Raw genomic sequence first — 26,750 nt, forward strand, 5'->3', positions numbered from 1 at the left:
ATCATCATCCATCATCTTCCGAGCCTTTTCCCAACTATGTTGGGGTCGGCTTCCAGTTTAACCAGATTCACCTGAGCAAGGAGCGACTGCCCATCTGACCTCCTCAACCCAGTTACCTGGGCAACCCAATACCCCTTGGTTAGACTAGTGTCAGACTTCCTGGCTTCTAACTACCCGTAACGATTGCCAAGGATGTTCAATGACAGCCGGGACCTACAGTTTAACGTGCCATCCGAAACACAGTCATTTTGGTCTAAGATTTACTTAGAAAGTACATACAAACTTAGAAAAGTTGCATTGGTACTTGCCTGACTTGGAAATCGAACCCACGCACTCATACTTGATAGGTTGGTTCTTTACCCACTAGGCCACCACGACTTTTTGACTTTTTTATGATGATCATGTGAGGTAAAAGGGTGGGGTAATATTACTCGTAAGGAGTGATCTGAGTTGGAGATAGGAACATAAGCTATAACGAAGAATAACTGTCCTTAGTCTGAAACCAAAAAATATTTAGTTTAAAGAGCATTGTATTTTCTTCGACTGATAAGTCATACAGTCAGACTCAAACTAAGAGGTGCCCACTTAATATACGTAGTACCTACACTATACCTAAAATGATCAGTATTATAACAATACTGTTAATAACAGCAGTAAGTAAGACCAAACCCCAATTAATAATCCCTGCAGCTCTCAACATGCAATTAGTATCAAAGTCCAGTCCAATAATGTTAGTACAAAGGGATTATGCCTGGGGCTGACTGAATGCGAGGGGAGAATCGTATTACCGAAAACATACCTACCTATTCATACCTGTCTAGGTATCTACCTTTAAGTACGGTAGACCGCACATCAGTGGTAACTGTCATGCACCTTAACTCAATAGTAATAAGTACGATTTTCCTATAAAACTGTTACCACTGACCTGAAGTTGACTGTACCATATTACAGTGGATTAAAAGTTGTTTTTTTCCTTGCTCCGTGGTTTTGACAGCCAAATCATAATTATACGAAATCGAAAGGGAAGGAAAAATAAATACCTACCTGTGTTTTGTTTTATTTAATTAATACTCATTTTATTGATATCCATTTACCCAATCGGAGCTACCATGAGCACAAAACGTCAAAAGATTACCGAAAATATATTTAACTTAGTAATGAAAAAACTTCTATAATCTTAGCAATTGGTCTTAAGTGGTAACATTTTTTGATAAGAACGTCAATTTCTTACCATTTGTTATCAGCGAAGCCGGTGTGTTTTCTTGTCTGTCAGTCGTGTCATTTTATAACTTTGTGAAAGACGTAATACAATTCAAAAGATTATATTTTAATTTATTTTATGTGCTTTGTGAGAATTTGTGTGTAAAAAATCAAAATGAGTGACCCGGACAATAAGAATGATAGCAGAAACAGGGGTTTGGCTGCGGTATGTTTCTATATTTATTTAAATTCTATTTTCTTTTTATAGATTTATTACATAAAATGGTGAATTATATGCTTTTTAATTACTGTTAGAGTTACAAAAGTTGGTGTTTATGTGTAACAACCATATCTTATTTCTTTAAATATTAAAAATAATTGTATTTCTCATACAAATAAATATAACTAAATCCTTGAACTCATACCAAGCAATGGAATGTATTTATATGTATAAAAACTTATAACTTAGGTAGTTGTAGCATTTTTAAATAAAAGTATTTTTTAACTTATCTATCTATCAATTTACAACTTAATAAAGATTGGATACAGCTTAGATGTTGATAAGTAACTTAGATAACAATAATCAGGTTGCTGTTGGCTTAAGGAAAGAGCTATTCAGCCAATTAATTTGTGTTTTATGCTGTCACTGAAAAAAATAATGACTGTTTTTTAAACAGTTTGCTATAATTATACGGGTACCTAAGTATAATAATCAAATGTATTCAAACTAAATAATTACAAGGCATTGAAAAACTCCTCAAAAGTAACTGAAAGGATACCCAATTTCAACTATTTACCTCATTTTAACCCTTTACCTCATCTTAACACACATAAAGTACTTATAAGTTAAAATAGTAGAAGTGGATACCTTAGTTACCAGTAAACACCAGAAATATTTAAATCCAAATACAATATATTTTTAATTTATCACTATAACTACAAGCATAAGATGATTATTTTCTTTCCACAAGTCCGGATTAAACTCAAAACCTTTTCAGCTCAAACTCTCAACTCTTGAAAATATCTGTCATTTAAACAATTAAAACTTGCAAATACATATATACACAATAATCAAATAGGTTGGTAGCTACGGCACATGCTTTAAATAACAACCAAAGCCAGTAAAAGCATTCAACCGTTTTGATTAACACAGCAAGCCTAAAATTCCCCCGTCCACATACCGTCAGTCCATCAGCATCCCATTGTTATTGGAATTGTATTAATTACACAGGGGGAGTTGGGGGAATGCATGGCTGTTCCCCCGTGCCAGACTTGCTAGGCACGTCACTAATGAAAACGTGATTGAAACATCGAACATTGGTACTTTTTATTTACTTACAACAAAATGTATCAGTTCTTTGCAGAGTTATAAAAGATAATAAAAGAGGTTGGTATTTATATTGTGATAAAAGAAAAAATAAATAATGTTGTTTTTCTATTTACTTTCACAGACAGTTATCTTAAAATACACTGTCTTGCAGAAAAATCTAGCATAATATGACTTAATGTAACAAAAAAAAACATGAAAATTTCATTCCAATTTTTTTTAATTTATCTAAAATTATTTATTTGTCTCAAACAAATCAAAAGTAGTTCAAAGTAGGTATTCTAATTAGCAGCTATAATTGAAAGTTATTTAATTCATATTTAATTAAATTCGTTTAGAAATGGTCAGTTTGATTCCTGTGTAGGTAAATAAAACAACAAATTATGTTAATTTTTTTTTTCATCTTCACAAATAGATAAAAGCAAGTCCAAATTCCATCTATTCAATTATAAAATTCGCAGTTCATTCTTCCTCATTTAAATATTACAACGTTTAATCTAAAGTATTATTATTGCCAATTTTGTCCGTTGCTTCTAATCAGTCAATAAACGGGTGTAATTGCAGTTGTAAATTTTAAACTAAACTTATCGTTTTATTGCAATGATAATGAGTACGAAAGTAAAGTCACGAATTAGGAATTTTACCTCAAATACCTACCTCAGGTACCTACCTACAGACTGGCGTCTGTCTCAAATGGCTGGTCGTCCTACCAGAATCTGTCAAATTTTACCGATCGATCATTAACCTTCCTATATTAAGATAAGGTTGAAAATCTGTTGTAGGACAAAAAGAAAAAAAAAACTCGATAAAAACGATACAGTAGCCGCTAAATTACTTTGCTATTCTGAAGATAACCAGTAGCCAATTAATTTGGCTTATACAAACTCGAACACAACATATTTTGCAAAAAATTTACAGGTATGTATGTCACATAGATACAAGCTACAAATAATTTTTACAACACCATTGATAATGCCGTATCTTATTGATAAAGTTATCTACACCGCTAAATCTCAGTACTAACCAAGATATTGAGTACCTAGTAGCCAAGTCGGTACCATTCAGTTAATCCTAAATACTTTTGTTTTTTTTTGGTGGGAAGTCATTAAATCACCCCTCTGTTATGGTGCAGTATGAGGGAGTGTCAGACTCAGGTTCTTTTTTGAGCCCTTTTCCAGGGCTGCGATAACTCTTTATTGTATCGCAACTACCAATCTCAAATGTGTTTTGCTTTCAAATACACTATACATAAAAAAATCGGGCCAGTATAATTAAAGTCGGTTCACATATTATCTTCAACGTCACAAACGCAACAAATTTTACGTCTTCATAGTTATTAAAGAAGAGAAAACAGCTAGCTAAACTTATTATAAAACTTTGATGAACAACGTTTCTTACTTAGAGAGCTAAATAAGTTAGGACTAGGGTAAACTTATAGTTTGCACTCCAATCTCTGTAAAAGTCTTTGGAAACTGCTTTTAAGTAAGACTGAGTATGATGACTTTGTGATTAATTGTGATACTCAGAGACAGGTAAAAGGGATAACATTTAGGTACCTAAGTATAATTATTTTTATCTCGTTCCTGCAATAGAGATTAAGAAACGATTTCCGCAAAAAGTCCACAAGTCAACAATATAGGAAATGTCAATTTTAATTTATTGCATTTGACGGATAGCAAATTAAAAAGCCTATGTACAAAATTTTTGAGTCATCTTTTTATCGGTGCGTTGTAAAATCCGCTAAACCAATGGTTATTAAAATGTCAGCTACACTTATCTAAACTGAAAATAATTCCGTAAGTGTGTGACTCAAATTAAAAAGCAAAGATGTAGTGACAATGTCATCAATCCATCCCTTTCTTCCATCAATCCTGCTGCTAAATAGGTAAAACGCCTAATTAAAAATATAAGAAGGTAATTAAATTATTAATAGGCACTGCATTTTCACATCCATGCCAACGAGCTTATCTAATCCATGGATTAACAGACAAAACACTGTGTACAAAAACATTAATAAACTTATGAATTTAAGTACACTTAATTATGTTTTTAATTGATTAGCAATTAAATTATAGAGCAAGGTTATTGAATGTCATTGATCCTTCAAAAATAATTCGTCGGCGTAGTAACAGAAAAGCCTAATTCCACCGACAATTTAAACATCAGTTTTCTTAAAACAACTATGTATGTATTTACCATGAATTTTTACGTGCATTCGTGATGTAGTCGGCTTAGGTAGGTGTCGCTAGATTACTTACCAATCAGAGATTTGCTACGATTACCGTGGATCATAATGTAAATAACCACTAGAGAGCGCACTCGCCAATTTCTTCTAAGAACACGACTCACCGCTGCGGGCCGGGGGACGCGACGTAATCCGCGGCTACTATTGGTCAGTTCAAGGTCGAGCCGCATGAGTGCGCTCAGCAAGGGATTGCTCTCTTTCAATTAAAAAATATCGATAAAATGTATTTCATCGTAGTAATAAAAACTCAATAAAAATCGAATAAGAAATAAAAATCAGTCTATTACAAAAAATAAACTTTTTGATTCTTAAAATGTATTAATTTAGTATAAGTTTTTCGAATTATTGTTTTAGGGTCCTGATTGTTTTTGGTAAAAAACGATAATCGAACGTCTACATATTTCTTGATATATTTTAAATAGATACACGATGTAATTATTCCAAGGAGGTTTATAAAAACTTACTAAGATAGGCAAAAACATTGTTGGAATCGCTGAACTAAATAAACGTCGACATTGTTTTAAATTACATTAAAAGTAATTTGTGGAGGCACCAAGAACAGCTGCCTCTAACGTCGCTATGGTCAGTTAATTAACTTATTAGCCAAAATAAAACATATTTTTTAATTAATGTTTTACTATTATCGATATCCACTTCATCCTTAAAGGTAACAGCCCGAATTTCATCGATAGGAATACATAGGGCAAGAAAGAGATGGACTTATTAGAATTTCTTAATGAAAGAAATGACTTTTTCAAAAGACATCAACGAGCGTGAGCGCGGTTCACCAACCACCAATTTAAATAGACCCCTGTGGTATTTCGTAATATAATTAAATCAAAGCCTTTTGGTATTGATACTTGCCGATGCCATCCTTTTTGTAACTAGATGTCCTGGATTGTTTCCCGCACCATTTCATCGCGCATGTAGGCATTTTTTTTTATTTTTTACTAAATAAAATCCTCAATAATTTAGTGTGTTCGCAGGTCATAGACTTGGTCGCTACTAAAGGATCGTACTGATCGTAGCCTCATAGTACGCCCAAAATCACTAAAGTCTGGCGAGCGTCGGGGCACTGTATGCGCAGTCAAGTGGTTTTATAGTCTTTGCCGTGGATGATCCTCAAACAAATTGGTAGCTAGACATATGTAGACGCAAGTAGGGTGAAGTTTGTCTTACTTTTGTAACCGCCATGAAAATGTAAGATGACTGGTTAGACGCCAAACTGTCTGACAACCGCATTGATTATTATGGTAGCTTGTATTTTATAACATAGACAGCATCTAGCTCTGTGTAAAATTAGTACCCAGCTAGCACCTAGCAAGATCGGTCAAATTTAGCGCAGCTAAATGTCACTTGATATTAGCTTTGTGATATGTTTAAAGTTTGTTTTGACTGCAATGGCTTGAGTCAGAAATCAACCTTCACAGATTTTTTATTCACTGAGTCTGCTTCACCGCCTTTCTTTCCTTTCAAAACGACCTTTATAATTAAAACAAAGCATCAATTGTCTTTAAACAAACGACGCGACGGTCGATCATATCAATGATTATCTTCAGCAATATTGACTGACTTGCGAAACAGGGCAACGTACGAGATAACGCTAAGCCAGGGCGCCGGACGTTTGTATGACACCACACCTTTTCTGCGAACAAATAGTTTTCTAATATGCTGAAAAAGTGACTAGCTACTTAGGTATTTTATCAAGATTAGGCTTACCAAAGATTGAATCGCGCTACGGATATAAAAAGTTTTGTAAAAAAAACGGGCAACTGTATGGCAATTTAAAGTCCTTAAAACAAAGATTCTCACTAGTGCCCGTTTTTTTGCAAAACAGTGTATTAAACTTTTTCAAACCAACCGATCTAAAGTTCTCGATAAATGAGTTTGTCTTTGACTGGTGACTCAGACTAACTAACCTTTTGTGCTTGTGCCTAACCATACTGAATACTTATTTCTAAATAAGTATATGTCACAAAATCAACAGTCTTTTGTCGCTAAAATGTTAAATATGCATAGCAGGTGGCAATGCTAACATAACACCGATGAAAACAGTCCTTTTAGACTAGTTTTTTTTAATCTAAAACCCATGTTCCTTCTAGAGTCATGTCCCCGCAGCTCCCGCAGTATCACAACTGTCTCTTATTTTCTAAAACATCCCTTCAGCTTTCCTATTCTATAACTAAAACTATAACTATTACATTTCAGATGCATATTCATGAATACCAAGGAGTGCCCACCGCTGAGTTTGAAGACGAGATAGCGGAAAAGCCCCACGAACGGGTTAACTCATTCACTCTACTAATCATTCGGTCTTACTTCACTTTTCATTCATTTTTACACGGTTAACAACTACTTTTCGTGGCTATTTTTGTAACTGTGGAATTATTTGAAAATTCTGTTCTTGTATATTTTTATGTTGCTCATAAAAATGTATATTATATGTATTTCAATATCTAGTCTTTCATTAATTGATACCACAATTTTGAAAATAGCCTCAAAATTCACAGTGTAACTTCACTTTTCAAGCATTTTTTTTTCGCCTAACATTCAGAATTATTACTTCTTCATTATTATTAGGTACATTCGTTCAACTGAAAAGAATATTTATAAAACCTTCTATATGGTATTCTTTTCGTTTCCATACATGCTTTTCTCATTCCACTAATTTATTCATGCGCCTTTAACCATACAAAATACATTATATCATCCTTAACAGGCTTTTTGGTATGTATAACAAGACTTACATACGCTTTTTCAGTCATTTTTCCTTTAGTTTCTTTTTTATTATTTCATTTTAAATTATTTTTTGATATACTTATATTGCAGTTGAAATATAAAACCAAGAACGATTTCCTTGCAACCTAAAAATTATATTTAAAAGTTTAAAATAAGTTCTAACTTATAGAGCTACATTACTTTTAAAAAAATCAGGGCATAGACATTTTAACCTTATATTTTCTGAGTTAAGGTTCATAATCATTTGCATATTCCTAGATGAAGTTTACTTATCGTCGGATTATTTTAAGAGTATGTATTATTTTAGGTTTTCGATGGGCTGAGAAAAAACAGCAGTAGTATAAATGATCCTGTCAGATCCGTAAGTTTTATAATGAAACACAGGGTGTTATATTTGTAAATCGTTGTTTTGTCAAGGGGGTTCATGTTTAGTGATTGTTATATTTTTTATAATAAAATGGGTAAATTATAAATAAATCAAAACCTATACGACAGTTTTGATTTTCTATTATTTTCTTGGTGTAAATATAATGTGTATAGTATTGAATAATTAAAAAGGGGCTTGCAATAATGTGTTGTTTACTGCTTAAAATGGATACAAAAATCCACATTTGATATGATTTAAAGCTATTTGTTATCCGCATTTACATTTATTTATATATTTGCACGTAATAATTACTTATAGGATAGGTCAGATACAGTATAAATAATTTTGTAATATATTTTAATATATGGTAACACTATCTTTCGGTACCTACTTCCCAATTATTTTAAAAAAATCTTAAGACTGCATTATTTTGAATTGAATAATGTAAGAATATATTTAAGACCGGTCAATAAAAAAACTGGGTAACCTAATTAATTTATTATCAATAGTGTACCTACAATCTGAGTTATCTTTTAATCAAACTGTGGAATCACGACATTGAAGAATGTAGCGATAATAAAAAGTAAATCATGTGTGTATGGGGAAAATATATAAAGATCTACTTAATGTAACGATAAAAAGAAAAATATAAAACTATTTACGTAGTCAATCATATTTTTATGAGAACGATACCAGATCTTGAAGTAGAAAAGGTAAAGATACAAAATGTTATTTGTATTTATTTAAAATCGCAGTGAATATTGTAACTGCTGTTTTAATTCCGTTTAACAAAAAAAAATATGTATTTCAACATGTACGTTGAGTTGTACCGTTTAACTTTAGTAACGATAACCAAATCATTTTCAGTTGTCGAATTACCGGTTAAAAGTTGGTAATTTCACGGCTGGATCTGGTTTGGTATCCTTATTAATTACTTAAATGGAGCGACTTTCCCTAAGAAAACGTAGGTACTTACTTATAAAAGGGAAGCTTAACCAGCATTTCTCATTACATTTCTAACTAAATCAAACTAACAACAAATTGTCATTTCAATAAATATGACTTGATGATTGACACAATGACTTTATATAGGTACTTACGGCTCTTATGATATATTTTTTATTATTATTTTTAAATTACTCTTTTAGGGATGATTTTGTCGTTTATAGTTTTCCTTTGTATGTGTGTTGCATGTTATTTTTGTTCATTTTGTGGCGTCTTTATTTTAAAAGGGATAAATGTAAATTATAATATAACGGGTGATTTTTTTGCTGGTATCTTTTTGGCAACACTGTTTTGGACAGATCACGCGTGAATCGTGTCTTGTGTCATTGTCAAACTTGTTCAGTATGGTCTATAATTTAACCATGAATCGACTTACGAACGAACAACGCTTGCAAATGATTAAATTTTACTATCAAAGACGACAATGGCCGAAACGTTACTGTGAATGGCGAGCGCTACCGTGTGATGATTGGCGATTTTTTTTTGCCCAAAATGGAAGAATTGGACATGCCTGACATGTGGTTTCAACAAGACGGTGCCACATGCCACACGGCACGCGAAACAATGGTCCAATTGAGAGCCGCCTTCGGTGAACAGTTTATCTCACGTTTTGGGCCCGTCAATTGGCCGCCTAGATCGTGTGATCTAACGCCTTTGGACTATTTCTTGTGGGAGAACCCAGCAACGATTGACGCACTGGGAGCCAATATTGAAGCATTTATTCGTAAAATACCGGCTGATATGTTGGAGAGGGTGTGCCGAAATTGGGCCTTGCGAATGGGCCATCTAAACCGGAGCCGCGGCCAGCATTTGCATGAAATCATCTTCAAACATTAAATTATATTGACCGTTCTATCGATTCCAATAAAGATTTCATCAAATTTTTCAAACTTTTTGTGTTTTTTTTGAAAATCAAATCCTATACCTCTTAAAAAATCACCCGTTATATGTATATTCACGGTATTGTAGAAGTCTCAATATTCCCTTCATAAGGGCCCAAAATCGTCCACCGTACCGTATGAGTGTTACAATATCTGTGGCTTTGCTCACTTACAGTATGTCAAATTCCTATCTTTTGTAAGTTATACAGATAAGTTATTGAATCCGTGGTAAGAGTACAGAGGTGTGTACAAGTGCTATCGAACTTATTTGACATTTATTACATACACATTATCCAAATTGATAAAAATATATCCAAATTATCAATAAGTATGCAACCAAAAATACAAAACTTTATCGCGACAATTATGTATATAAGATCCAAGTTGACCACCAAGATAAACGTCAGTTTTCTAAAAACAACTGTTTTCACTTAAAACAACAATTTTCACGTTTCAAACTAAACAGTGGTTTTAAGAAAAGAAACTAAGAAAAAGTGGTTACTTTTATAATAATAGGTACGGTTTGTGTCACCACTCTATTAAAGTTGTCTCAAAAGGGCTTCAGCGTGTTGGCTTCGGCCCCACGTTCGCCGTTCCCGAGGTCTGGTAGAGAATAACAAAAGGGTAATATTAATACGTATGTCGTATAGGTAGGAAATATGTCGTTTGCATGCTATTTGTTTATACGTTTGTGGCGTCTTTTGTTTTTTTTTATTGTTTTAAAGGGGACTTATATATCCACTGTAAAGTTGAAGGCACTTTATAGTGACCAAAAGTACTCCCTTCAAAATGGCAGATGTGGATGCAAAACAGTGAAATTATTTATTTATACTTTTTCAAGAATGTAAAATGGCGGAATTTAATCCTTAGGCTTGCTCTGTCAGTCTACCTTTATTTTTAATGTGTAAATTAATAATGTTTCAGGTACCAAGCACATTGATAATACTGGTGTTAGGGATATACTTACTGCTAGGATTTTTGACGCAACTCGTAGAAGATGGTATGCCGTCGGTCGTGTGGGAGGCGAACGTTCCTAGAGATGTGAGCTTTTATTTCTTTTTACTCGTCAAATGTTATAGCATAGACATTACAAGAGCATGGATGAAATGGCGACAGGTAATAGGAACAATATGTATTACCCACAGATACCCCTCAAATTGAAGGGCAAAGTTTGCAAAACCTTAATTAGACCTGTATGTATCAGTGTTGGGTATTGAAAAAATGGGGTGAGAAAAGAGTGAGCAATAGGTGATATATGATGAGGTGGATATACAGGGCGTGTCGTTCACAATCACATTAAATCCTATCGCATATACTTTATGATATTCTATGGCGAATTGTAAAAAAAATAACCTAATCCGAATCAGTGGTTCAACCACAAGAGTCATTTTTCGTTTTTATAATTTACAACATCATGTGTAAAGCAGAGATAAAGTTAGGAGTATCCAATGTTTTGATCAGTTGACAGCTGTCAGTTTCCAAGGGAGAATTTCAGTTGTTCAGTAGTTAAGTGTGTTCTAATTTTCGCACATTTTTATTCTATTTACTTTGTTTAAAAAATATATATTTTTTTTCTTTGTGTTAATTTATATATATTCACCAGTATATTTTCGTCACAATCGCATTTGATTCAATGCAATTGTGAAAGACACACCCGATATATGATGGATAGGGTGAGGAATGAAAATATTTGAGGGAGTCTGAGAGTCCCTGGCGCTAGCGCCAGGACGTGAATGTGTAAAACATGGGTAGATTTCCTGAAAAGGGAAATTAGAGTCAATATAAGTACGTAGCCTGATAGAGAAGAATTTAAAAAAAAACATATTTCGCGGAACACAAAAAAGTTAGAACAGACCAGAAAAACATTGCAAGAACATAAAACATTTCAGAATTCAAACACATTCAGCGAAATGGCGGCCTGGCGCTACCTAGTCCGGATCATAGGCAAGGAGCCTCGCGTCTCCGGTACGCCGTACCACCTGAACCAAACCATAGATCTGAAGGCTATGATCGATGAGATTGCTCAGCAAGGCAACCAGCATATTAGGACTGATTGGCAGATTGCTTCGGGTGAGTTTTGTTATATTAACCACTCTCTTTGTCCGCGGTTTCAGTATCTTTCCAATAGTGAATTTTAAAAATCGGTCCTGTAGTTTTTGATTTTTTCCATTACAAACTTACACGGTCGGTTAGCGGTATGGTAAGTTATTAATATACTTTTGTTTTGGGCGCTAAAATAACTGATATACTGCATATAACTACATAAATAGATATTTGTATAAACATGCAAGCATGAGTACACACAAATGTCGACCGAACCGGGAATCGAAGGTTCGGCAGTCCGGCTTGGTGACCATTGCGCCAACTAACTAGTTGTTGTTAGTTTTACCTATAATATTAGTATCTTACGGCCAGTTTCTTCATCAAAAGTTGAGTTATGGCTAAAGTAATGTCTAAAGTAAAAGTAACGGTCAAATTCATTTTTTCTATTAGTTTTGCTGTCACTTTAGCCTTGAAAAAACGAATTTGACCGTTACTTTTACTTTAGACATTACTTTAACTTTAACTTTTGATGAAGAAACTGGCCGTTAGACAGATAGAAAACTCATTAAAACTACCTGTTTATATTCCTAGAAGCTTATTTTTATAAAAGCCCGTTTATTATTTCCACGAAGTTTTCTTTCTTTGCCTTTGTTGAGTTCTTATTTCTCAGAATTGCATTTCCTGAGCTCGTGTTAAGCCTTGGGCAAAACGAAGTTCTCTTTTAAGCCTTTTTGTAAAAGAAGAAATGTATTTTCCTTTCGCTCACTGCTTTATTAGATTTTACTGGAATCCTTTTTCTTTAGTATTATTTTTAAACTTGCTCTTTGCAGTAGTGACTTTGTATTTAATTTGTGTACTTACCATGTTCTAAATAGCTTTAAAATAGTGTCGCCAAACACTTACCTATCCTCATTTTTAAGGAGTACCTAGTACTCCTAGTATAACTAATATATATATATATATATATTGTGTAATGATAACTAATATTATAATTATGAAAGTATTTCCATCGGTCGTGCTTTCACGTCAAACTACTCGATAATGTATAGCCTTAGAAAGGAGATACTTTTAACCAGGTTACCTACGGGAAGTGGTTGTCACAAGACATTTTCTTGTGAACATTTGTATTTTTTATTCTGAAGTCTTTTATACATTTTCATTTTTCAGGTGATTACTGGCACAACTCTTCAGCATCATTTTTCAACATATATCAGAACACATCGAATATTGTCGCCTTACTCGAGGGGGAGAGCGGTTTCCATAACAATGGAACTATTGGCAGCTCCATACTTGTCAACTGTCATTACGATTCTGTGCCTTTTGCGCTAGGTGAGAAGGTTCATTTCACGTTGTCTATTTAAGCTAAATTATTTTCAATATACACCAGCACTAAATATTAATCACCAAAAAAGCACATATACAATTTAAATTATATTGTACAAATGACAGCACATCAACCCAGTTCAATAACTAGGTACTTATGTTAATAGATTTTCAACCTTATCACAACGATTGGTAGTATGTGAAAGATTCGTGTAGGCCGACCTACTGTCTTCTATACTTACATGTATAAGTAGGTACCTACGCAATGATACAAAATATTTTTCAGTGAAATAAAAATACCCATTTTTTTTTAAATAAATAAATAACGTAGTGCAGATTTTTTCACAACTTACCCTAACATACAATAACCTTTTTTCTTGATATTTCAGGAGCATCAGACAACGCAGTATTCTGCGCTATAATGGCAGAAACATTGACAAAGCTATCTCGCAGCAAACAGAAACTCAAACGAAATGTTATATTCTTGTTCAATGGAGCTGAAGAAAATGGATTACAGGTAAAAAACTACCTAACTCTTTCTAGCTATTTCCCCGTCGTTTCTCCCGCGTCCCTGGGGAGCGTCTTTCCTTGCTCGGTCAAAATATAGCCTGTGTTACTCGGAAATATCTTAGTTTCCCAACAGTGAAAGAGTTTTTCAATGCAGATCAGTAGTTTCGAAGCTTTTAGGGTAGAAACAAACAAACAAAAAAATCCTCGTTATTATATTGGCAGAAGTATAAATAAGGCTGATGATAATAATGATTATACTCCATTTGAATTACTAACTGAAGGTAAACAATCTTGATATAAATTTATGAGTCTTGATATGGATGAGTTAAGTATTATCATCAGCACCAAGCTTTTAATCGTCGCACTGCTGGGCTGCGGCCTCCTCTCACACGGAGAAGGAATGAGTGTTAATCACCACGCTCGCTCAATGCGGGTTGCTGATTTCAGACTTTAAATTCCAGATTTTCGCGCAGAACCATTATATTGCAAAAATCACGTGAATTGAGAACGTGATAAGACATTACAACATTTTATGTTTTATACGCCTAGATAATGTTTATAGTGCTATTAATAATAATAAAATATTCAATAAATACCTTGTGATACTCAGATAAATATGTGATATCCGGGTTGTAGGAGGGCTTTCAGTAACACGTATTTTAAATAACACCCTGTATTATTATTTTTTGAAAATCGACTACTAAGACATTACCGATTGCAACAAAAATTACGGCTCTGTTGCATAATATTTTTACTTTTATTACAATGCAATTAGCTACATTTTCACTCAGAAGATTATATTATTACGCTAATAAGGGTCCAATGTAATGAAACTAGGCCACTTTTTACCATTGTGCATGTAAATTATAACAGCGTCTTTAGTCTGTATTTAAACCAAATGGGTGAATCAAATACTCATTCCATTGCCATATATTAAAATCTTTCCGAAAAAACTACGAACGAGTATTCTTTTATTTTGCAATGATTGGGATAGAATGCTGAAATGCTGCAAAAATTTATTTATTTATCACAAAATACAACTATTATTACAGGGGAACCTAATGCAATAGTGTATTGACAATTTTACAGAATGCTTTTACAAAACAAGCAATTTTTAAAGCTTTTACAAAATGCTTGTTTTAATAAAATTATAGTAGGTACTTTTTTTTTGGTCAAAATGAACCCTAAAAACGTCGTGTTGAACCTGATTTTGTACTGATTTGGCAATTATAGGTACATTCTGTAAAGAAATATTGTCATGATGAAATGTTGACGGAAATGTTTTTTTCTTGTTTTGTAGGGTAGTCACGCGTTCCTGCAGCATCCTTGGGCGAAGGGGGCAGTGGCTGTCATTAACTTGGACGCCGCCGGGATGAACGGAAAACCTACTATATTTCAGGTAAACATATAGAAGTTAGTTTTAAGTGAGGCCACCGTCAAAATCGCTGTCACTCACTCCTCACCGATCTTCAATCACCGATGTCACTCGAAATACATATAGAGAGTTGGTACCTAATTATACCTGACTTTTAGATTCTGAATAGAATCTCAATAATTATTTTACATTGCCCTAACAATGAGAAAAACTTTTCCAGATATAAAAAATTAACCGCCTTCGAAATTGAGAGGTGTGATTGGTGTAATTTACAAAAAGATTTGTTCATGTAGGAATGTATGTAATTTTATACTTTATCTACTGAGACCCAATTTTTTCTCAATTTTGCCTTTCCCTTTTAATATTTTTTTAACAAAACGTCAATAGGTAACAGACCCCAGGGTATTGAAAGCGTACCACAACTCGGCCCCCGTGCCCAACGCGCAGAGCTTGGCCGAACTGCTGTTCTCGTCCGGCATGATACCTTCCGATACAGACTTCAGGATATGGAGGGACTTCGGCGGGATATATGGTGAGGATTTATGTGCTAGAATATGTTTTTGTGAGGGAAAGATAAATATAATAAAATATTTTGTTTAATAATGTAAAATAATGTTGCCTTTGCATGACCATAAAATGCATGTATTTGTACATTTCAATGCAAGACATAGATGGACTAACAATATACTATGTAATTTGAACCCCCTTTTTAAACCTATGTTTACAAATAATGATTTGATTTTCATTTATTTGCATTGAATGTATAGTAAGTTCAACTCAGTCGTGCGCGCGGCCTTATGTGTGGGTAACCCTTGTACATATACAGTGACTTTGTGTGCGTGACAAGAGGTACAGTCGGGGACAATACAGTTATTTAGGGGTTGTATACGAGTGTTTAAAGAAAAACGGTTACTACGTAATTTAATGTTTATTTATTTTTAATGATTATGAATCGCTGTTTGAAAAATCAAATGATAAATTTTCGGATTTGCTACTCTCCAAGGTGAATTATAAATTCTGTTTCCATGTCAAAATGTCTATAGTATTCTTCTTTTTTCTTTTTTACATGTCGACAAGTATTACGCCACATCCCTTCATCAATTTGACTTAAACGTTCATTTATGAGTTTCATTATTTTGTTATGTTGGTCGACATTATGCGAAGCAATATAATTTTTTTAAATTCCCCACACATTTTGTTTACATTATTATACTAGATTGTACCTCTTTTTACATTCTTAGTCCACACTTTTATTTATTGTCCGCGTACCCCGAGCTAGAAACTATGTACTTAAGGAGTATTTAATTCTTAGATACTATCAATGTCAATTTGAAAAGACGTATGAGAAAATAATGAAAAACTATATTTAATAATAAAAAGCTTTGAATGTTGTTTTATTTTTTGAAACGCTTTATCTGACTCCTTAATAATTTCTCCGTGAATAACTAGTATTTTCGTAAACGACTGTACCCATAACAAAAAGCGATAAGAACACGTCATGCTCGGACGACGTCACTGTCACACGAATGAAAGTTGTATATTAACAAGCCGACGCACACATAGGGCCGCGCGCAAATCTGAGTTGAACTATCTATAGGTACATACATGAGTTCTAGGCTGGGGGGAATCTATGCTTGATGAAAAAAGTATTAAAATAAATCCAAAAAAATATGGTTTCATTTTCAGCATAGTACCTAAGGAGTATTTTTACAATTATTGCGAAAATTATGACAAGGAATTTTAATGAAAAAAAAACCTTTTTGTTTTAATTACTTAAAATTCTTATGATGTTTTAGTGTAATACAGTGGTTCTTAACCGGTGGTCCGCGGACCACTGGTGGTCCTTGGAGGCATTCCAAGTGGTACGCGAAGCTAAGCTTCGCGACGTTGCTATACGTTATCTCTAACTTTATTTTTATTAACTTATAATTGCGAGGGGGTTTTGAGTCTTAAATAAAAAATAATTAAAATTTCGGTTAAAATGTCGGTCCTGCGAGTGATCTCTCTCCGGTCGTGTCGGATTGCCGTCCCATCGGGTTATGTGAGTGAAGGAATAGTGAGTGCACCTGTGTCTGCGCAAATGCTCGTGCACTATAATATGTCCTGCGCAGCTGGCTGATCTCCTTAAATGAGAACAGCAGCCGTGGCCGGAATCGGCCGTGGACGCCATTATTTATAACCCAGTTTTTTATCCCGTAGGAGTGGACATAGCATTCGTGAAGTGGGCAGCAGTGTACCACACACGTAACGACAGGTCGGAGCTGCTGCAGGACGGCGTCATGCAGGGCGCCGGGGACATGCTGCTCAAGTTCATCGCCGCCACTGCTGGCATTGAAGACCTGGATACTAAGGTAGGAAACTTTACTATACTCCACAATACTATAGGAGCTACAGCGGCACTGGTACATAAAGGGTTGCAGAAGGAACATGATGGGGTTTAATCAGTAAGAGTCTGACGCTGCACTCACAACGGGATTCACACTCATTTGAAGACTTCCCACAAAAAAAGGTATTTGATGGGCAAAAATGTGGACCATTCCTAAATCCAGGTACCTCTACGATTCGTTTTACGTGTAATTCCGTTTTTCTGCCTTTAATTTATCATTGGTTAACAATAAAAGCGGAGTGTCAGAAATAATACTTGGTATTGTTTTACAATCGAACGAATTTCCGCATTGCCTTGGCATTGGGGGATTTTGTAAAAAAAAAACTAATCTGAAAATCGGCATCGAATTAGATTTCGTATCCAATTTTTATGTCCAACTTTTGTTTTGCGTTTAGTTAATTAATGTAGTAATAATCTCTTTTTTTAGATTATATCTTTAGTGTCATATTTCTTTTAATTTATTTTTCCGATGAATAAACAATTTGCCTATCTATGTACCAAAAACTAAACCTATTCATTCTTTCACAGATCGAGCCGGAAGCGGCGGTATACTACGACTATTTGAACGTGTTCCTAGTATCGTACGCGCTGTACGCGTCCTACGTCATCGACGTGTTCGTGGCGCTATGCGGACTGGGCTCTGTGGCATACTACGTGTGGCTTGTTGGACCTAGTTAGTATTGCTTTATACTGTTAGGTCTATTATTGTACGCGCTGTACGCGTCCTACGTCATCGACGTGTTCGTGGCGCTATGCGGACTGGGCTCTGTGGCATACTACGTGTGGCTTGTGGGACCTAGTTAGTATTGCTTTATACTGTTAGGTCTATTATTGTACGCGCTGTACGCGTCCTACGTCATCGACGTGTTCGTGGCGCTATGCGGACTGGGCTCTGTGGCATACTACGTGTGGCTTGTGGGACCTAGTTAGTATTGCTTTATACTGTTAGGTCTATTATTGTACGCGCTGTACGCGTCCTACGTCATCGACGTGTTCGTGGCGCTATGCGGACTGGGCTCTGTGGCATACTACGTGTGGCTTGTGGGACCTAGTTAGTATTGCTTTATACTGTTAGGTCTATTATTGTACGCGCTGTACGCGTCCTACGTCATCGACGTGTTCGTGGCGCTATGCGGACTGGGCTCTGTGGCATACTACGTGTGGCTTGTGGGACCTAGTTAGTATTGCTTTATACTGTTAGGTCTATTATTGTACGCGCTGTACGCGTCCTACGTCATCGACGTGTTCGTGGCGCTGTGTGGACTGGGGAGTGTGGCATACTACGTGTGGCTTGTTGGACCTAGTTAGTTTTGCTTTATACTATTAGGTCTATTATTGTACGCGCTGTACGCGTCCTACGTCATCGACGTGTTCGTAGCGCTGTGCGGGCTGGGCAGTGTTGCGTATTACGTGTGGCTGGTTAGACCTAGTTAGTACTGTTTTATATTATTGACTGTTTTTCAGGGTTCCATGGTAAGCTAAACCCTTATACCTACTTGTATGCCATCAGTCCCAGGTTCCGGATACAACAGAAAAACTATTGTCTGTTGGTAAATCGGCATTTACCGTAAATATACCTACTCATATTCTTAAATATAGGAAAAAAACTGCATCCTTCTTCCAATTAATTCGTGAATTAAAGAACTGGGTCGCCCTGCTAAGTGTTAAGTGATTTCTTCTGTCATATCGTTAAATTCATAAGTCTCGGCTGTCATTTGAACAACTTCGACAGTTTTTCCTGCTAGACCGAAACTATAAAGTCTGGCAAACAGTCTTACCGAGGAGTATAGCCAGTCTCTCCATAATGACATATATTATTTTTCCCGGCAGGATGGTCAACAGTACAGAAGCTACTAGTCACAGCACTGGGTCGGCTGGCCGCCATGCTGTGCGGAATTATAGCCGTTACTATATGTACTCTCATCATGGTCGCTACCACTGTACAGATGAGGTAAGAAATACCTATCAATCTATGCTAGGATTGAGACAAAAATTTATAGTTCTTTGTTATGTTTTGATGTTAATTGGATTCAAAAATAAAGGTTTATACGGACACTTTTGTATGAACCCTGTACCTAATTTTCAACATTGTTCCACAGTGATGTAATCTGTACTTAATAATAGCACTATATTTCAATCTGTGGCAGTCAAATTCGATTTCAGAGCAAATGTGCCATTATTTATTTACGAGTACAAACTTAAAAAATGAGTTTTTAGCAGTGATGGTAGCACATGAAAGCTATTGTAAAGCCGTTTTTCCAGTAGCCAATTTGGTAAATTTTTGTACCAACGACCATTCACCACTAATATATTTCGATTCAAAAGGGTAATGTGTTATATCCTCGAACACTACAACTTTATAATCTCTTAAAAAATATTTTTTTTTATCAAAAACTTCCCAAATTAGAGCAAACCACTAAAAGTAATTAATATTCTAGATACCTGACACAACCATGGCTAGTAGTACCGTTATTTTGGATGCCATACCTCATCGTCGCAGTCGGTGCAGCACAAGCTTTCGATGCTTGGACACTTAAGAGGGTAAGATACATTCAATGTTAGTTGTTTATTATGTTCACCAAAGTACATTGAGGGAGTATATAGCTGAAGAATGCAAGGCATTATATAGGGGGAGTAGGTACATAAGGAAATAGGTGAGTACAAGGAAGGTGTATATAAGGAAATAAATAGGGGAGTTCATAGAATGTACATAGAGGAGTATATATAGTGTACATAAGGAATACATAGGGGAGTACATAGAGTGTATATAAACAAAATAAGTGTACATAAGGGAATACATAGGGGAGTACATTGAGTGTACATAAGGAAACATATAGAGTGTAACATTTGGGAATACACACCCATAGCGGGATGAGGATCATTTGATGATTCCCCAACCAAAAAAGTTCCTCCTATACTTAGAAGAACCGGTTTATACCCTACGTACTTGTTAAAAACTCCCATCGGGTTATGAGAGTGAAGGAATAGGGAGTGCACCTGTGTCTGCGCAAATGCTCGTGCACTATAATATGTCCTGCGCAGCTGGCTGATCTCCTTAAGTGAGAACAGCCGCCGTGGCCGAAATCGGCCGTGGACGCCATTATTTGTTAAAAATAAGTTATTTTTCCTTACAGAATGGTCTGAGTCGTTCCTTACGCTGCGTGCAAGCCATGGCCGCTACCCGTCTTCTATTATCCTGTACGCTACTAGTACTATGCTGTATACCTCCGCTGACATCGCTGCGCTACTTGTTCAGCGCCCCGCTGTTCGTGATGTCGGGTACCGCCGTGCTCTCGCTCACTGCTGTACGATATGTGGCGCTTAGAGGTCAGTGATAATGATACATTTATTTATTTAATAATTTACATCAATAATATACATAGAAATTCTTTTTTTTTTACATATGACAGAGACAGAGAACTTCTATGTAATCTCTAACAGATGAACACAACATTCACTGCATGTAAACATAAAAAAAATTTACAAACAAAAAAAACTAGGATGATAATGGATGTCGGGGGATGATGATGGATGTTGGGGGATGATGATGGATGTTGGGTGATGATGATGGATATTGGGGTATGATGGTGATGGATGTTGGGGGATTATGATGATGGATGTTGTGGGGTGATGATGATGGATGTTGTGGGGATGATGATGATGGATGTCGTGGGATGGTGATGGATGTTGGGTGATGATGATGTTGGGGATGATGATGGTGGATGTCGGAGGATGATGATGATGGATGTTGGGGGATGATAATGGATGTTGGGTGATGATGATGATGAATGTGAGGGAATGATGATGATGATGAGGCTGTATTTTTGAACTAATACCGTTATGATTACTTCATTTAAAATTGATTAAGAGCGGGATGCAATGGATTTTATTACATAATTTCTAATATTTTCCCCAGGCTGGCAGCACCTAATCCTCGAGATATGCCTATCTCTCCCGTCGGTAATGCTAATGTTCTCCCTGGCACTACGCCTGGATGCTCAGATGTTGCCCACCATGGCGCGGTCGGGAAGTGATAAGCCGGACTACACGGTCGCCATGCTTAATGTGGCGCTGGCTATTCTTGTTTCTACTACTATTGTGAGTATTGTTTAACGGATTCTTTATAATTAGCTCTATTGATTAGTTTAAATTGCGTATAAAAAGCTCAGCGGAAAGGCGTCCCTTTCTGTAGTTTTTGGAGAACTTTGAGGGAGGTACCCGAATAAAATATAGCATATGATACTTAAATTAGGATAAAAGTCAAATAATCTTTCAAATGGGTTCAGTATTGTAGGATCCTTTGAAGTAAAAAAAAGTAAAGTAATATTAGAAGTATATAATATTACTTTGAGCAGTAATCTTCCGCTCCTTTAGCCCATCGTAAAATTACCTCTATATTAGTTGCTTATGTTTGCACTTGTTCTGTGTTTCGTTGCTTGTTACTGCAACATACTCCCTGCCCAAAACAAAAATACAACTATATCAATTCTTCCAATAACTTAGTCATCCATATATTTTTCTACAGTCGGGCCTGGAACTGTTATTCTCCCGTAAGCGTCTATGGATGGTGTTGTCATTCGTGGGAGCGATCTGCGTTGTTCTCATGTTCATACCCTTCAACCCTTATGATGAAGACAGCACTTCGCTACAGAGACATTACTGGTTTGTGAGTATAGATGGCTTATTTTTATGTGTTTTGTATTTGGAAAAAGCTTTGGTCAAAAAATATAACCGACTCCTACATATCATGCTGAAAACCGCGTCAAAAAGTTTATTCAAACTTGGCTGCAGAACAGCACTTTTCGAATGTCAACTTTATAAAAGACAGGGCCCAAAACGCCCACCTTTCACTATCACACAATATATACCAACCTAACACCTACCTGAAGCTGTCAAATTTCACCAATCGAACATTAACCTTCCGCTATTGTAATAAGGTTGAAATCTATTAAAGAAATTTGACAGATACAAGAAGCTAAAAAAATTGCATATGGCTGCTTTCAATTGCGAATTCGAAATTCGAACGAAAGAATCAGACTTCAAACCTCCCTATAAAATAGGACGTTAAACTTAAAAAAAAACAATATACACTCTTTTGCAAAAAAAACGGGCACCTTTCCGAAATCTTAGTTTTAAGGACTTTACGTGTATTTCAAAGGGTTTTGATGATTGTAGTATGTTTCTACCGTCAAAAGAGTTAGCCGAGCATGCGTGAGAGTGTATTCTAAATTTGAATTTTGTACAATTGCTAAGAAATTGGTTAAACCTTGTTTTTGACTAATTGCTGACAGAAAGTTCGTCGGTGTTTCGAAAAGTTTTTGAAGTGATTTTCAGGAAAATGATAATGCCGTTTTAATTAATGATTAATGTACTTTTTTGTTAGATCAAAACATTTTTGAAAAACTATGCGTATTTGTTAAAATTTTCACCTGCTCTAAATGGGCTAAACTGATGGTTGATGGCAATGTTAAGAGTTTCGGTATTTTAGAGTAAAGCGTTCTATTGTTTAGATATTGTACCCACGTATTTTAAAATATCGCTTTTTCATAATTCAACTCTATTTAGAAGAGTATCAGTACCTTTGGCTGCGACAAAACCAATTTAAAGTAAGCAGTGCCGATCACAACTCGTCTCCTATCGGACTTTGACATTAAAAAAATACCTAATTTTGTGATAAATGTTAAATTTAACCACATGAAAAATGATGAGGAGTGTTAAAGCTATCCGAAAAATCAAATGATTGCCGCGTTGAAGTTCTCGATAACTCCATAGGTATCGGGTTACTAAACGACGATTTAGCCGAAAGGGAGTCAAGAATTCAAAATTATTGGCCAAACGTATGTTTCTTAAGAAATGAGCAGATAGCCAATTATTGTTATGATTTAAGCAGGAAAGTGCTATAGATGCCAGAAAATCTCGGTGCAGGCAAGTTTATTTAATAAAATGTCCATGGGATGAAAACACGCTATTTGAACGCTCAGACTCATAGATCTTCAGTGGTCTACGGAGTTTCCCAAGAGACGAGGTTGTTTAAAAATCAGTGATTACGAGACCTTAAGACCTCGTGCTCACAGTCGATGCGCTATTTTCTGTATTTTGTAGAATTTCAAGACTTTTAAAAATGTCAAAGTCCGATAGGAGACGATTTGTGATCGGCACTGCTTACTTTAAATTCGTTTTGTCGCAGCCAAAGGTACTGATACTCTTCTAAATAGAGTTGAATTATGAAAAAGCGATATTTTAAAACACGTGGGTACAATATCTAAACAATAGAACGCTTTACTCTAAAATACCGAAACTCTTAACATTGCCATCAACCATCAGTTTAGCCCATTTAGAGCAGGTGAAAATTTTAACAAATACGCATAGTTTTTCAAAAATGTTTTGATCTAACAAAAAAGTACATTAATCATTAATTAAAACGGCATTATCATTTTCCTGAAAATCACTTCAAAAACTTTTCGAAACACCGACGAACTTTCTGTCAGCAATTAGTCAAAAACAAGGTTTAACCAATTTCTTAGCAATTGTACAAAATTCAAATTTAGAATACACTCTCACGCATGCTCGGCTAACTCTTTTGACGGTAGAAACATACTACAATCATCAAAACCCTTTGAAATACACGTAAAGTCCTTAAAACTAAGATTTCGGAAAGGTGCCCGTTTTTTTTGCAAAAGAGTTTATTTGGTCAAAAAAGAGACTCAATTCCTATTTTTTTCCTATAGCATTCAGAAATAGTTTCATTCGACTACAACAACGCGACGACATCTCGTACGTCCGGCGTCGTGGTCACCAAGCACGATCCCTACAGCACGCAGCACGTGCTGCCCGCGCTCTCGGCGCAGGGGTACAATGTTAATGCGAGAGAGGACTTTAGTGCCGACTGTGAGGAACAGGTGTATTGTGGCCTGCCGCTGTTTAGAACCAGTTTTGGGAGGTTTTTGTGAGTATATTTCATGGTTGGTCATAGTTAATGATACTCTGGCAATGTTATATTAAAGTTATAGGTATGACTTTTATGAAAGTATGGCCCGTCTTCACCGACAATATGAATGTCTGTTTTTTTTTAAAACAATAGTTTGTTTTGAAACTTGAACATGAAAGTGTTTACTTTCTTTGTATGAAAAAGGTTGGTGAACTTTGGCTTAAACTGTAAAATTATACAATACCTAGTTAGATATTCAAGTTATAGACATAGAATCCCAAAAACTTAGGGAATAAATACCTACTGATACTGAATCTCGATTATACCTATTAAGCGAAGTTAAGAATAATTTATAAAATACTTGCATACATACTAATATTATAGCTACTAATATACAACTCGTGTTTCTTTTTCTAAAAGAATTGATTTATTTGTCACCTTAGGAAGCATGCTCCGTTCTTGTACACGGGTCCGCCGGCCGCGTTCAGCCCGCCCGTCTCACTCAACATCACGGAGAGAGTTTGTCAGTCCAATGTCTGTACTTACAAGTTCCAGTTTACTGGTAAGTACATTTTATGGTAGAATAGTAAAGTACCTAATTTGAAATATGTATTTTGGTAATAAGTAATATGGTGAATACTTTCCCAAATTAGCTAGTTATCTATGGAATAATTTTACATTCCCGTTGCACTTACTGGCTGTCTACAGCCTGTCTAACAACTTTTCTGCCCTTAAATGTAACCTATCAATCATCAGAGTCCGCGCCACGACTCAAATATGACGGAAAATTATGCGATGCCGCACTGCTTGCGACGTACCTAATGTGAAGGCGGCCTTATTCTTATTTAATTCTGCCATTGAATTCGTCATCTTTATTTACAGGAGCAAACCACAACTTATTCACATTCTGGCCGCGTGACAACGTGACGATATCCTCCTGGTCTCTGAACTCAGCTCCTCAAGTGAGCTTCTACCAGCGCGGCAGACCGGTGTACGTGCTGACCCACTCGCTAGCAACGTATAGCGGCGCTGCCTCCGTGTTTAATATGGAAGTTAAGTTTGATGTAAGTTTACAACATTTAAATGATGTTCATCTTACTTTAGATGTTTTGATCTTTCTATGATGTTTATTGGCATTACCTCTTTAGGCAGATAATGACCGATGCTTAGGGCAAATGTATTTAACCAGTAGTTATCTACATGTTCATCACATTTGAATACTTTTCCCAACTATGTTGAGGTTGCAGTCTAACCATATGCAACTCAGTAGAAACTTTCTAAGGACAAATTGTACTGTAAGAAAACTATTGTGAACACATGTTTTATGAAGATTTTTTGCCGGTTCTTCACCATGAGACCCACTTATCGGAACCATGCAACTAAATTGACGTTTCGAGAGAGCTTTTTGAAATAAAACAAAAATTAAGAACTCATCATTGATTTAAGAAAATTTTCCCTAAACAACTATTCATCAAATATTCATTAAATATTTCATGGTCAATTACAAATTAAACAGTTCTTTTTTAATGAAAAACAGACGTTTGACGCTTAAGCTGTTGGTGTACTGGGGCCCAAAAAAATGTTACCTAATATTAAAATCATTTTTTAATTCTCACAGGTACCACAATCCCTTCAATCTCAGCCGATAGTGGATGTTTCGCACCACTCGCACAAGATCTACCATCCCGAGGAGTTCACAGCGGAATACAAGAACATACTGCAAGCGATGCCGCGGTATTTCAATATAGCCACCTTCCTTAGCTTCAGGCATAATTATGTGTTCTAGTCATTATCATTGAGTTAGTTTCATAGTATTTTGGACTTTTATTTTTATGTAAAGGGAGTTTTTTTACTGAAATTGAAAATGATGAGACGATTTGGGTAAAAAGTGGACCAATTTTTACAAAAAAAAAATTGTTTCAATGTTTTTTTTTTGTGTAAATACAATGTTTTCATGTTAATGTTCACAACATCATACAATGTGTATAATTACGAAAAGGACTCTGCGATGTGTGAAATAATTAACAATTTTATTAGGAAATAGGACATATCCTAAATAATGTAGAATTCTTAGTATCTGAAAACTCCCCTCGATTTTTTTAAAACGCCGAATGAACAGCCTAGACATCTACTTAAGGTTGTGAGTTAAAAGCTTGAAGAATTTACAAAAATATCTTGTATGAAACTAATTTCTAAAACTGAGTCACGTAAGTCTAATTTATACCCAACTTTGTAAAAGGAGGGTTGTGTGTATGAAAGCTTTTCTAGATGTGTATGGGATTGTTGTTAATTTATTTTTAGAATTTATTTGTAAGTTATTTAGGTATACGTAATTACGTAAGAATTGACCAGTGAATAAATATTATTTTTTTTAAGCAAAACGTGTTTTATTTATTTTCAATGAATAAAAATGTAGTCCTA

At 35.4% G+C, this 26,750-nt stretch overlaps 1 protein-coding gene across 4 annotated transcripts; it reads left to right on the forward strand.

The window, feature by feature from the left end:
- Positions 1 to 1,106: 1,106 nt before the first annotated feature.
- On the forward strand, positions 1,107 to 26,710 carry LOC110371182 (endoplasmic reticulum metallopeptidase 1). Of its 4 annotated transcripts, XM_064041042.1 has the most exons (20): positions 1,108 to 1,426; positions 6,981 to 7,055; positions 7,819 to 7,872; positions 10,689 to 10,805; positions 11,654 to 11,834; positions 12,975 to 13,136; positions 13,520 to 13,647; positions 14,941 to 15,039; positions 15,403 to 15,547; positions 17,215 to 17,366; positions 17,930 to 18,074; positions 19,232 to 19,352; positions 19,840 to 19,942; positions 20,536 to 20,728; positions 21,318 to 21,499; positions 21,927 to 22,067; positions 24,130 to 24,347; positions 24,773 to 24,891; positions 25,212 to 25,393; positions 25,948 to 26,710. In XM_064041042.1, exons 1-20 carry the CDS (start codon positions 1,376 to 1,378, stop codon positions 26,113 to 26,115), a joined length of 2,736 nt encoding a protein of 911 aa, XP_063897112.1. In that variant the 5' UTR covers positions 1,108 to 1,375; the 3' UTR covers positions 26,116 to 26,710. The 4 variants fall into 4 exon arrangements, with proteins under 4 accessions (XP_063897113.1, XP_063897114.1, XP_063897115.1 ...); XM_064041043.1 differs by lacking the exon at positions 7,819 to 7,872 and having other exon boundaries at positions 1,107 to 1,426; XM_064041044.1 differs by lacking the exon at positions 6,981 to 7,055 and having other exon boundaries at positions 1,107 to 1,426.
- Positions 26,711 to 26,750: the final 40 nt, after the last annotated feature.

The sequence above is a fragment of the Helicoverpa armigera genome, chromosome 24 (assembly GCF_030705265.1).
Source record: "Helicoverpa armigera isolate CAAS_96S chromosome 24, ASM3070526v1, whole genome shotgun sequence".
Lineage (NCBI taxonomy): Eukaryota > Metazoa > Arthropoda > Insecta > Lepidoptera > Noctuidae > Helicoverpa > Helicoverpa armigera.